We start from the raw sequence: 11975 nt of genomic DNA, 5'->3' as shown, positions 1-11975 counted from the left end.
GGCCCGAGCCCTACGGGAGCCCCGCCCCGCCCCGCCAGCATGGCTGACAGCGTTCGCGTCCAGTCGCCACGCCAGGCCCAGAGCGCGGACCAATCGGCGCCAGGGATCCGCCCCGCCGCCGCGTGCTCCAATCGACGCAAGATCGCCTGCCCCGCCCCCCTGCGGCCGGCCACCAATGGTCAGCGAGGACCCTCCCAAGCACGCCCCACCCCGTCGGGGCGACTGAGACTTCGGATTGGCCAGTCAGTCGGCGACGTGGGCTCCGCTTCTCTTCTGATTGGCGCATCCGGCGCGGGACGCCCTGCGCTCATTGGAGGAGGAGGCAGGGGTGGGGCGGCGCGAAGGAGCGTGAGGAGCGCGGGCGAGGTGAGGACGCCGGTGGCCACTGCGGTCCCGAGCGGCCGGAGTCCCGGGTGGCTTTGGGCGTAGAGACCGCTGGGGCGCGGGCAGGGCCCGGCTGGGCGCCCGCGCGGCCCTGCTGCTGGGATTCGCGGCGGGGGCCGGCCGGCGCCTCCCCAGAGCCCCGATCGGCGGTGCGCAGCCGCGGACGGGCAGGCGGGACCGCGGAGCCAGGGCCCCCGCGAGTCCCGGGGGTGGGAGAGGGCCGGGCGGATGCCGGGCAGGGCTGGGACGGAGGGCCTCGGTCCCGGGGCGGTGAGCCCGCGCAGCTGCAGAGCCTGCTCAGGCTGTGCGTCCGCGCCGGGGCCGCGGGGTGGGGCGCGGAGGGTGGGGTCGGGCTCAGAGCGTGCCAGGTGGGAAGCGCAGGTGTGCGTGGGTGGCAGGGCGCGGCTGCAGCGTCCCCTGGTCTGTCAGGACGGCCCAGGCGGGGGCCTGCTGGACACGCAGGCCCGGGGGACTGGGGATGAGTGCTCAAAGCCGCAGGGGCTGAAAAGAGGAGAGGTCCCCAGAGGAGCAACAGGGTCCTGCGGAGGGAGCGGGGCCAGAAGTCCAGGCTGGCCGGCTCTGGAGAAACCACAGTGCTGGCCTAGGCAGGGGAGGACCTGTGTGGCCGCCCACGGGGTCCGGTGACAGCTCCCTACAGTAGCCCTGGGATGAAGGCGTACTCATTGGCGCCCTTTCTGGGAGGAGAGCAGGAAAAGAAAGGAAACGTCTTGAGGGAGCTGGACACCCTCAGGCGGGTCGGCCTCTGGATGACCGAGTTCTGCGGTCCAAACAGTTCCTTTGGAGTTGTTAACAGATGGGCAGTGCAAACGCGGGGTCAGGGGCTTAGAGCCCAGGCCTGGACCTGCATACCAGGCCACCCACTTGCTGACTGTGTGACCTGAAGCTTGTTGCTTAACCGTTCTGTGCTTCTGTTTTCTTGCCAGCAATACAAGGGTTGTAATACTTCTGGTGTGATGTTCGTACCTGTCACACAGTTGGATTGTTTGGTAAATGTCAGCCCTCAACCTTTCATGATTTTAGAGCAACAGCCTGGAGCTGTGTGTATTGATCCTTTGCCTGAAATCAGAGGAGTAACAGTTTCAGTTTGTGGGGATTCGGCCAGCTGCCTCCCCCAGGGTTCCCCCACCGCACCCAACCCCCTCCGGTGCTGGGCCGAGGGAGAGGCGCTTAGTGCGTCAGTTCAGAAAGATCTTCCCTCCTCCCATTGAGTCCTCAGTGTGAATCAATTAAAGCCGCCAGGAACCTGACTGTTGTCCCCAGAGTGGGGGTGGGCCCATACCAGCCTGTTTGGGGGCACAGAAGTCCTTGGGCCACCTGAGAGCCCCAGAGACACAGGAGAGTGATTCCACCTGGGGAGGAGTCTCCTGTTTGGCCCAGGGGTTCACATGCCTTCACGCTCGCTCAGCAGCAGCACCTGCTGTTAATTGTTCTTCCCTGAGACCCCTGCACGCAATGCTCCCGGGGGCTGCCCAGGCCCGCCCGTGCCCATGCTGGGTGCTGCGGGGCACACACTTGTCCCTGGTGGCTTCGCCCGGGCCCCTCCTGGGGCTCTCGGTGGGGCTCCCGGGCCTGTGTCAGGTAGCAGCAGGTGCTCTACTTGGGCTCGAGGCCCCATGGTTGGTCACCGCTGGCTCTCCTGTGTGTGTCCAGTTGCTCTCAGGATGGGGTTTTACATCCAGGCACTTCCCGGCCGAGTCCCCGCACAGGCTTCCCTCCCACGGTCATTCAGAATCCGGACTTCCTGCTCCCAGAACTGCCTCTAAGGGCCTGGGGCCACCCCAAGACAGCTGATGGGTGCTGGGTAGCCAGGCCCTCGCTCCTGACCAGACTGGATGAGGGGGCGGGCGGCCTGTCTCTCGAGGCTTCGGGGACAACCCCATACTGCATACCGAGGGTCAGCGGTGTCCGTGCGGAAGGCCGAGTCCGCACTATGCTGCCCCCCTCGGTGTCAGGAGCCCCGGGGCACGGGCCTTCCTGCTGCTGCTGCTGGCTGCTGGGCCCAGCCTCAGCCGAGTGGCCACAGCCTGGCATGGCCGCCCCACTGCCACCCCGCCCCCCATGCTGCTCTGGGCCAGGGGCCAGGGCAAGCTGCAGGCCAGGTGGGCAAGGTGTCCGCTGTCCTTTGTTGGAGTGGCTCAGTGGTCACGGTGGTTCCGACCTCCTGGGCGCCCACAGGATCCACCACTCGCCTTCCCACTCTCTCCAGATCCCCACGGAAACGTGCTCAGGGGAGCATACGCCACGGAGTGCAGCCTGGGCCCGGCACCCGCGCCCCAGAGAGGTGGGTCAGAGGGGCCAGGGCTGGGACACAAGCCCGCTTCTCACCTTCCCAAAGTGGATGAAGCAGGCTGACCATGGGGGCGCGGTGCTCGGGGATTCCTGAAACGCACGCCAGGGTGGGCTGAGCCCAGGCTTCTGAGTTCCTGGCGAGAAGAGCCTGGGGCTGATCTCAGCGCTGTCCCTGGGACTGGGGGGCCTCCAAGCCCTGGGCCCCACAGTCGGCCACTGCCCCCAGGCTCGGTGACTCTGCTGCACTCGCCTCCCGGGCCGCTCGAGGGGGCGGCCGGCACGTCGTGTCGCAGGGCAGTCGTCCGTTTCTGGTTGTCCCTGCTGAAGACATGGATTTGGATCGGCTGGACCTGAATCCCAGAATCGTCGCTGCAGTTAAGAAAGGTGTGTTTGCCGATGTTTCTGTGACGTGATCGTGAGAATGTGTGGCCGTGCACTTGCGCGCACGTTATGGAGAGCAGTTACAGGGTGGCCTGTCTGAGCGTTGGGAGCCCTCTGCCTCCTGGCCCCGGACGGCGCCCCGAGGCTGGCCTGCGTGGGTGTGTGTTTCACACTAAACTAAAAAGGCTGTGTGAAAGGCTCTTTTAGGTCATTTCCGCTGAAGCAGCACGTACGGCGTCCGCAGTGAGACGGGACTCGGTCCTTGTGAGCCGCTCAGCGATGGGCTGTGCTTCTGCTGCCGTGTTTGCTGGGTCTGACTTCCGGCTCCTCACAGGCCTCCATTTCGGGGCGAGAGCTGGCTTCCTTGCACCCCCTCTGCCCCGACTTGGTCCACCCACCCCCCAGTGGGAACGCAGCCTGGGCCACATCAGTCATCAGAGTTGTCACCGGGACATCACGGCTGTCACAGAACCTCGGCTCACAACTGTTTCCTGACCATCTTTGGTTTTCCCCAAAGTTAGTGCTTGTCTCCCTTCTCATGGGCGCGTTTCCTGTGCCTTCCAGTCATTCCCACACCTCGAAGGGCGTCCGTCAGGCCGGCCCACCCAGTCTGCTGGCGTCTGGGCACATCCGTCCGCAGGCTGTACCAACTCCTCCACTGCCCGGCTGGCCCCCGCACCCCCGCCTCCATCCCATCCTCCCACCCCCTCCATCCCCCCTCCCTCCCCCCGTCGCATGCCCTCCATCTCTGCCCCCTGTGCTTGTGAGGATGCTGTGGGGTCAGGCGCTCTGCACTGGTGGACGGTGGACAGGGCTGGGCTGCTCCTCGCTCCGGAGGCCCCGTCTTTCGCTCTGATCCACAGCGAGCAGAGCAGCATGTGCACTCGAGGACGCTCAAGAAGGCCGGCTCTGCGCCCTGATGCTGTTGCATTTGTCCTGTGTGTGTGCGCTCTTTTTTGCCTTTCTCTGAACCGATTGGATGGATTGTTAGCCTTTTTTTTTTCCTACTAGTTTAAAAATAATACACTGATCTAAGCTCAGAATTACTCCCTTTCCTCCCAAACACCCACCCTCGGGCCTCACCCCGTAACCCCCTGACAGTGCCACCAGAGAGCTGACTCTCCCTCTTTACTCCCTGGCCGTCCACAGGCGGGCGCAGTGGACGTTCGTCTGAGTCCCCTCCTGCGGCCCCTCCCTGGCGATGCACATGCAGGCCTGTCTCAGATGTGTCTGGGGGCCGCTGCTCCCCACCCTGGGGACAGGCCCCTTCCTCCCTGACCTGTCGTCCAGGGGTCTGTGCAGCTTCAGGGAGCAGCTGGGCCAACCACTGCCCGCCGGGCCCCCAGAGCTGGCAGTCACCTGCTGTCCCTGCGTCACTGTTGCCACGGGCACCGCATCTGACCGCGTCCTGTGACCGGTTCTGTGATTTCAGCCAAACTGAGGTCAGTGAAGGAGGTCCTGCATCTTTCTGGACCAGATCTGCAGAGACGGACCCACCTCTCCAGCCCCGACGTGCAGCTCCTGCTGAGAGCGGCTGCCTCACTCCTGCGGGGACACGGAGTGTGCACAGGTGCTGGGGCCCCGGCATGGGGTGTGGGGGGCCTGGGCGGGGTGCCTGCGGGGCTGGGGCCCTGGGCGGGGTGCCCGCGGGGCTGGGGCCTGGGCGGGGTGCCCGCGGGGCTGTGGCCCTGGCGTGGGGGGCCTGGGCTCACCTGTTTCCCCCTCCGCCGCCCCCAGCGCTGCACCTGCTCCGGCAGGAGGGGCCGTTCCCTGAGCAGCACCAGCGCCTGAGCCTGGGTTGCCCCGTGCTGGACGCACTGCTCCGTGGCGGGCTGCCCCTGGACGGCATCACGGAGCTGGCTGGACGCAGCTCGGCTGGGAAGACCCAGCTGGCGCTGCAGCTCTGCCTGGCTGTGCAGCTGCCGCCGCGCCACGGAGGCCTTGGGGCCGGTGAGTGCCGGGGGTGGGGGTCCGGACCTGCGGGCCCCGGGGGGCCGTTTCCCATCTCTTCACACCCAGATGGACCCCCTGCCAGCTGAGCGCAGAGCCCGGGGCCTGCCCACAGGGACAGACTGGCCTGGGCTGCATGTAAATGGGCGTCCCCTGCAGGGGCCTGGCATGTGGCCGCCGTGACCACATTAAACGTGGGTCCGTTGGACGTCTTGCTGAGAAGGCAGCTTCCCCGAATCAGATCCGAAAGCCCTAATTTTGAAAGGCATGGTACGCCCCTCTGGACCTGTGCAGGCGCCACACAGGCACCAGGGGCTCAGCCACGTGGGGGGCGCACAGACCGCCTGCCCAGGACGATCTGGGGCGCAGGGCACATGGGCAGCCCTGACCACTCAGGGCGGTTCTCCTGGCTCCGCATCCCCCACGTCTGAAGTTCTGTGGGAGCAGGACCAGGTCACAGCGGGTCACACGCTCACAGATGGGCAGACTCTGTCGAGTTGCGGCGACCAGGGGCCTGTCTTCATTGCGGCACGGGGGCCTCTGGCCGCGGCGGCATCTTGCCGGAGCGCGGGTGGTGAGCACACAGCTTTGGGCACATGGCATCTGGGCTCAGCCCTTGTGGCCCAGGGCTTCCTCAGCTGTGGTTCTCAGGCGTGGTGGCAGCAGCAGCTCAGGGGCTCCAGAGCACAGGGCACGTGGGGTCTTCCTGGACCAGGGCTTGCACCCGTGTCCCCGGCGTTGGCAGGTGGGCTCTGACCCACCGCGGCACCAGGGAACCCCGACTTAGTCACCGCCCTCCCATCCGGCGACGGTCACGTGGCTTCTTCACGCCTTCTGTTGGCACGTGGCTCCGGGTGGACGCCCAGGAGTGATGCTGGGTCTCGTGGTAGCTCCGTGGTGCCAAAGACTGTTCTCCGCAGCCGCTGCACCGTCTCCTTCCCAGGAAGGCTGCAGGCAGCCCCCGGCCCCCGTGTCTGAGCTGGCCCTTGGCCCTCTGACCCAACGTGGGAGCGTCGTCACTGTGGCCCCAGAGCAGTGGTGCCGAGCGCCCAGCATGAGCTGCCGCTCAGCTGCGCGTCTTTGGAGCAGCGTCTCTTCCGTCTTCTGCCCGTTTGAACCCTCGGGTGATCTGTCTTTCTGTGACGGAACTGACCTAAGTGATCTTTGTGTCATCTGGACACTAGGCTCTCATCAGATACACAGCTCGCAGTATTCTTTCTCGAAGTTGTCTCTTCATTTTCTCGATGGACTTTTGAAGCTGCCCTCACTTTGACGGTGTCCAGCTTCCCTGGTCTTTCTCACCTGCGCTTTTCACGTCGTGGATAAGGGTCCACTGCCTGACCCGAGGTCTGAGATTTACGCCTGCGTTTTCCCTTAAGGGTGCTGTGCTTTGGGCTCTCGTAGCTGGCCCACTGTGATTCGGTTTTCTTATGTGGTGTGAGGCACAAGTCTGATTTCGTCCTTTTGTACATGGGCATGTCTGTCCGACTGCCATTTCTTAAAAAGACTGCTGTCTCCCACTGAACTATCCTGGGACCTCTGTGGAGCACCCGTGGCCCTGGTTCCTTCCAGCTGCGGGACTCGGGCTGGATCTTCTGGAGGGGCTTCAGGCCCCAGCGATGTATCGCCGGTGTTTTGTTGACTGGCTTTTCCAGGCGCAGCAAAGACCGTTCCCTCCACGTAGCCTAGAACTGTGGGAGGAGCCTGACAGTGGGATCTGGGAACCTCTGATCCACAGGGCCTGGGAGAGGCCCCCCGTGTCCGCAGAAAGAGGTGTTTCCAAAAGCACAGGCCCCTGAGAACGCCACCCACTCCCACCTGAGACGGCCCAAGGGCAGGCCCCCAGGGTGACGTCCTGTCGGCAAGGTGGGAGGCAGGCGCCGGCCAGCCCCGCCCTGGGTCAGAGGGAAGGCCACGGGGCAGTGCGGGAAGGGGGCCGTGTGCCAGCCGCTGACGCGCCACGGCCTCCCAGGGGCGGTGTACGTGTGCACAGAGGACGCCTTCCCCAGCCGCCGCCTGCAGCAGCTCATCGCCCAGCAGCAGCGCCTGCGGGCAGACGTCCCGGGGCACGTGATCTCCAAGATCAGGTTCGGCCACCAGATCTTCATCGAGCATGCAGCCGACGTGGTGAGTGTCTGAGAGGACGTCGGCTGGGCCGTGCACACGAAGCCCAGAACCACGGTCAGGCCCGCCTGCAGGGGGTCACAGCCTGGGGACCATGGGTCCCACTCAGGCCAGCGTCACTCGGTGCCTGGACTTGGGATGAACTGGCCGTCCTGTGCGTTTCTGCCAACCCTGGCCCTGAGGAGACACACCGCCTCCTGCCCCAGGCAAGCCCCCGTGTCCCCACCCGGCAAGTGCCGCCAGCTCCCATTCACCTGGCCGCAGAGATGCCCACTGCCCGCAGAATGGGTCCTGCTGCCCTGGCCGGAGTCGAGTGGGGTTCTACACCTCTGAAGGAGGGGAAGGCCCCCTTGGAGCCCCGGGTCCCCAGCCAGACAAGCCTCCTCAGACTGCTGGCCGCCGGGCTGGGCTGCCAGGGCGCCGCCACGTCTGGAAGCCATGCCCGGGGAGGGGGCGGGCGGCTAGCTGGGGCCGTCGTCTGCAGCTGAGTAACGAGGCGGAGGGCTCAGAAGGGAGCCGGGCAGTGGGGAGCAGAGCTGTGTGCCCCGACCTGGGCCCTCCCCCGCTTAAGGGTTGCTATAGAAAGCATGTCAAGTAAAGGGTAAGACATATAAAGTTTAATTTTTAGAAATTTACAGTAAAGTACATGATCACACATAGCCCAGGGCAGTGACAGAGCAGCAACCGGGGCCGGGCAGGTCGCGGGCACGCGGGCTGTCCTGGGCCCCGCAGTGTGAGGCGTACGGGGGGTCAGGGCGCTGGGACAGGGGTGTCGGTCAGCGCTGCGGGCGCTGCCCCAGGCCCTCCAGCCTCGTGACCTTCACGGCGTCACCGGGCCCTCGGGGCGCGCACAGCAGCTCAGGCCGGACTCCTCTGCGGCCGCCTCACTGCAGAGGGGGCGGTGGGTCAGGGCCAGGGTCAGGGCCCCTGCCCACAGGGCTGCACCTGAGAGCCCCCGCCCTGTGCCCGCCCAGGTCGACACCCCTGCACAAGCGGCCTTGGGCCCAGCCCCCTCCGCCTCCTGGGGGACAGGGTCTCCGCGCCCGGCAGCTCTGGGGAGTCCCGACCCCGCGCCCCGCCCCAGGTGACGGGACTCACGCTCAGGCTGGCGTCTTCCAGGCCGCTGCTGCTGCTGTCGTTGTCCACAGAGAAGGGCTCTGCCGGCGGCGCCCTGCGGGTGAAGCACAGAGCGGACCTCGCTCAGGGCGGGGATGCGGGCATGGCAGCTCCCGGGAGTCCTAGCAGGGCTGGCCTCTGAGGACGGCTGCTTCTGACACAGTGCTAAGGGCCCCGCAGGGCGTCCTGGCACGTCGCCGGGCCCAGCCCGGGGGTCTGCACGCTGGATGCAGGATGGTCAGGCCCTGCGCCATGCCCCCTGGCTGGGTGTGGGCAGCCGGGTTGGCGACAGGTCAGCCTTGGTGGTGCCGCTGGATGCAGGCAGCAGTGCCTGGCTCGGGGCCGTGGGTGGGAGGCAGGCCGGCCTGGCCTGTGACGGCCCCGGGAGGGGAGAGCAGCAGGGCAGGGCGGACGGGGGGCTCTGAGCAGGTGCTGACGGGCCTCCCGGTCCCCAGGACACCCTGCTGCAATGCGTGAGGGAGAAGGTGCCGGTGCTGCTGGCACGGGGCATGGCCCGCCTGGTGGTCATCGACTCCGTGGCAGCCCCCTTCCGCTGCGAGTTCGACGGGGCGGCCCTGGCCCTCAGGGCCCAGCGTCTGCTGGCGCTGGGGGCTGAGCTGCGACGGCTGAGCTGCGCCTTCCGGAGCCCCGTGCTGTGCGTCAACCAGGTGGGCCTCCCCCCAGCCCCCCGCGGGGCCGGGCCAGCAGGGTCGCATCACTGACCGCTCTGCACCCTCCAGGTGACAGAGGCCGTGGAGGAGCAGGACTTGGTGGCCGGGCCACCAGGGTGAGTGGCGCCCTGAGGACAGGGGTCCCCGCGGGGGTGGGAGGCGCTGGTTCCACGTGACACATGCTGTTTCCCGTCTCAGGATGTCCCCAGCCCTGGGGATAACCTGGGCCAACCAGCTACTCGTGAGGCTGCTGGCCGACCGGCAGCGCCCTGAGGAGGCGCCTCTCACCCCGCCTGGCCGCACCCTCAGGGTAGTCTTCGCCCCCCACCTGCCGGCCTCATCCTGCTCCTACACGATCACCGCCGAGGGCGTGCGGGGGATGCCTGGGACTGCGTGCAGCTGACTGCAGGGTCCAGGCCCCCCTTGGGGTGGGGAGCTGCCCCTGCTGCAGGAGCCAGCTAGGCCCGTCTGCGGAAACCCCTCTGGACCCACGTCTACGAGGGCAGCCGGTCCAGTGTGCTGCAGTGGCTGGGACCTCAGTCCTGGCCTTGGGGACGGGGGGTCCACTCCGGCAGGAACTCCTGCCCAGACCCAGCTCCCCCCGCCCACGGCCGGCGCTTCTGCATGGAACACGGGCCCTCTGCTTAGCCCAGCCACGGCCATCCGGTGTGGAAGCACGAGGCCCTGCAGTCACTGAGGACACGCTGGCCCAGTTCCGGAAGGGCTGAGTCACCGTCGCCCACCGTTGCCACGCCTCTGCCCAGCAGCTGTGGACGCACACGCCGGGTGAAGGGCCTGCGCCCCTGGTCCTCCGCAGTACCGGCTCTGCTGGGACTCCCCCACCCGCCGGCCGCCCTCTCACGGCTGCTCTGCTGGCAGGGTGCAGGCCGACCCCGCCCCGACACGGCCCGCCCTGCAGGCTCACGGCCAGCCCCGGCCATCAGCACGCTGTCTGTTGTGTGTTTTTCTAGAACAGGATGATCCATTTCCAGCTTTCAGCACGTTTTCAAAGTAGCCTGTGACCCTAAAAGACCGAGTGGCTAGTGTTAAATAGGAAAAGCTTCTTTCAGGGTTGGAGTTTTACAGAAGAGCCTTTCTGCAAAGTACAGGGACTTTACAACAGGAAATAAAAGTTTATTTTTGTAATTAACTATGAACAGTTGCAAATGATTTCCTAGGCAAGTCACAGCCACAGTGAGAAAAGAGAACACGGACGGCCGCTCCACGCCGCAGAGGTGCGGACCTGCATGCGCGCCCACACGCGCCCCGGGGACCACATCCACCCGCCCAGCTGACGGGCGTCCCAGGGCGCCCGCCTGTCCCCAGCCCTCAGCCGCCCACAACCCAGGGATAGCCAGACGGCCCTCGCAGGCCCGCAACCCCGAGGGGTGGCTCCACACCCGTGAGAACAGTGAAACCAGCCCGCGCGTCTGTGTCCGGGATCCCACGGAGGGCGTGTCTGCCCAGCGACTGCGCTGACCTGAACCTCACCCGGGCTGGCGCTGAGCGCCGCTTTAGCTTCCAGAAACCCCAGGACCACTATATCGCTCACACACAAGCGCAAACAGAAACCCATCAGAGGCTGGCCCCACACAGACGTAGCAGGCCTTCCCAGGAACCCGTATAAACGAGGCGAGAGCTGCACGCTGTACACGAGTCCTTGGGAGGCTGCTGCCCTGTGGGGACGACTGGGGACGTGCTGTCCCTAGCAGTCTTCTGACCCGACAGACAGAGGAATACTTTTAAGTTTCAGAAAATAACCAGCCGAATCCCTGCAGCCCCCGGGGGAGGGGCAGGAGGCTAGAAGGCCCGGATCCCCCGACCTTCGCCCTGACACACGCCTGCCCTCACATTCCTGCGGATGCTCAGATCCTCCACAGCCTGGGTCCTCTGGCTGGGGCGAGTCTGACTTGTCAGAAACAATGTAGAAATGCGTCCTGGCCCCCAAGGGTCCCCTCACCAGGAAAAGACGGCAGGCGGGCGGGCCCCCGCTGCCCTCTGAGAACTATACCGGGCTTCCCTCAGAGACCAGAACAGAGCGCCCCCCACTGAACAGGCCGGCTCTTAGCAGCCCGCCCGCTCACCCAAACACTGTCTCCACGCGGCCTTGCAGAGGCCACCACACCCTCAGGAAAGGGGCCAGCGGGCTCCACGCCAGGCCAGGGTCACCCCAGGGCCCTGCAGAGGAGGTCTGTCTCCACCAGCTGGGAGCGTTCTGTCCTCAGCTCCAGGCTCACTCTTTCTGAACGCCCTTTGTTTTCCCAGAGACCGCGGTCACTAAGGCAACCTGGGTGGCTCTGGGAGAAAGTGTGGACGCGGTGGAGGCAGGAGCTGGGGCGGCGCCGCGGCCCCCGCCGGGCTGTGAGGCGACAGGCACCCGAAAGGGCCGCAGTGCCCACGTGGCAGGGGACACGGCCCTGCTCTCCCGCTCCTTTCCAGCACCTCTAGGGAGCACTCAGAAAGAACACCCCGACCCCTGAGCGGCTGCAGCGCAGGGAGGGGTCAGAAGCCCCAGCCTCCGGGGACGCAGCGGCACTCACAAGCAGGCCCTGTGCAGGGGTGGCCCGTTCCTCGATTAGAGAAACTCCCAGGTTTAAAGCCCCGCCTCGCCATGAGACGACCCCAGGGGGCTGCTGCCGCCCCCTTCCCTGCTGGGGTGGAGGACACATGCAGCCAGCGGTCCCTGAAGAGAGCCCCGGGAGGCACACCACCCGACCCAGAGCAGCTTGTGAGGGAAGGTGGCTGGCGCGCCTCTGCCGGGACGTCTCCCCCCTCATCAACAGGAGAATGAACTACCCCTGGAATCTGTCAGCACCCGGACGCCCAGACCCACCTCAGCGTGCACGTGCCCCGAGCTCAGCGGGCACCACCTGGAGTCGCCCTCAGCGAACCAGCTGGCGCGTCATGATTCCCCTGAGCAATCTCAGGGCTGATCTGAAAATGCTTCCGTCAGAACTACCCTGTGTTACTTAACCCTCCGAAGAAGAGCTTTGAAAAGGAAAACACGCATCTCAGTGTGCACAGGGCCCAGGAGCGACA

The 11975-nt window shown here is 66.0% G+C and overlaps 2 protein-coding genes across 19 annotated transcripts in view; one reads left to right on the top strand and one right to left on the bottom strand.

Annotated features, from left to right (window-relative positions):
- The first annotated feature begins 47 nt into the window (after nucleotides 1-47).
- On the top strand, nucleotides 48-10093 carry XRCC3 (X-ray repair cross complementing 3). Of its 12 annotated transcripts, none has more exons than XM_027521031.1 (9): nucleotides 48-366; nucleotides 2612-2686; nucleotides 2921-3078; nucleotides 4508-4645; nucleotides 4813-5025; nucleotides 6998-7152; nucleotides 8721-8933; nucleotides 9006-9052; nucleotides 9135-10093. In XM_027521031.1, the coding sequence occupies exons 3-9, from the start codon at nucleotides 3024-3026 to the stop codon at nucleotides 9337-9339; spliced, it is 1026 nt and encodes a 341-aa protein (XP_027376832.1). In that variant the 5' UTR covers nucleotides 48-366; nucleotides 2612-2686; nucleotides 2921-3023; the 3' UTR covers nucleotides 9340-10093. The 12 variants fall into 12 exon arrangements, 11 of the variants coding, with proteins under 11 accessions (XP_027376832.1, XP_027376829.1, XP_027376823.1 ...); XM_027521028.1 differs by adding an exon at nucleotides 1329-1391 and having other exon boundaries at nucleotides 2612-3078; XM_027521022.1 differs by having other exon boundaries at nucleotides 1329-2686.
- The window catches only part of KLC1 (kinesin light chain 1), a 66642-nt gene continuing 62411 nt past the window's right edge, over nucleotides 7745-11975 (bottom strand). For 5 of the 7 annotated variants that reach the window (XM_027521005.1, XM_027521010.1, XM_027521015.1 and 2 more), the window contains 2 exons: nucleotides 8248-8320; nucleotides 7745-8036 (listed from right to left, as the gene is read on the bottom strand). In XM_027521005.1, coding sequence (XP_027376806.1) covers nucleotides 8034-8036; nucleotides 8248-8320 — 76 coding nt within the window. In that variant the 3' untranslated portion in view covers nucleotides 7745-8033. The remainder of the gene's footprint in view (nucleotides 8037-8247; nucleotides 8321-11975) is intronic. The other 2 variants (XR_003507325.1, XR_003507327.1) reach the window with 2 other exon arrangements.

Source organism: Bos indicus x Bos taurus, chromosome 21, assembly GCF_003369695.1.
Source record: "Bos indicus x Bos taurus breed Angus x Brahman F1 hybrid chromosome 21, Bos_hybrid_MaternalHap_v2.0, whole genome shotgun sequence".
Taxonomy (NCBI): domain Eukaryota; kingdom Metazoa; phylum Chordata; class Mammalia; order Artiodactyla; family Bovidae; genus Bos; species Bos indicus x Bos taurus.
Note: the sequence above shows the minus strand (reverse complement) of the source record. Positions and strands in the feature narration are given on the sequence as shown.

Coding starts and splice junctions, on each gene's coding strand:
- XRCC3 (XM_027521022.1), top strand. CDS start 2,238: ATGAGGGGGCGGGCGGCCTGTCTCTCGAGGCTTCGGGGACAACCCCAT. Junction 3,079..4,507: donor CGTCGCTGCAGTTAAGAAAG/GTGTGTTTGCCG, acceptor CTGTGATTTCAG/CCAAACTGAGGTCAGTGAAG. Junction 8,934..9,005: donor CCGTGCTGTGCGTCAACCAG/GTGGGCCTCCCC, acceptor TGCACCCTCCAG/GTGACAGAGGCCGTGGAGGA.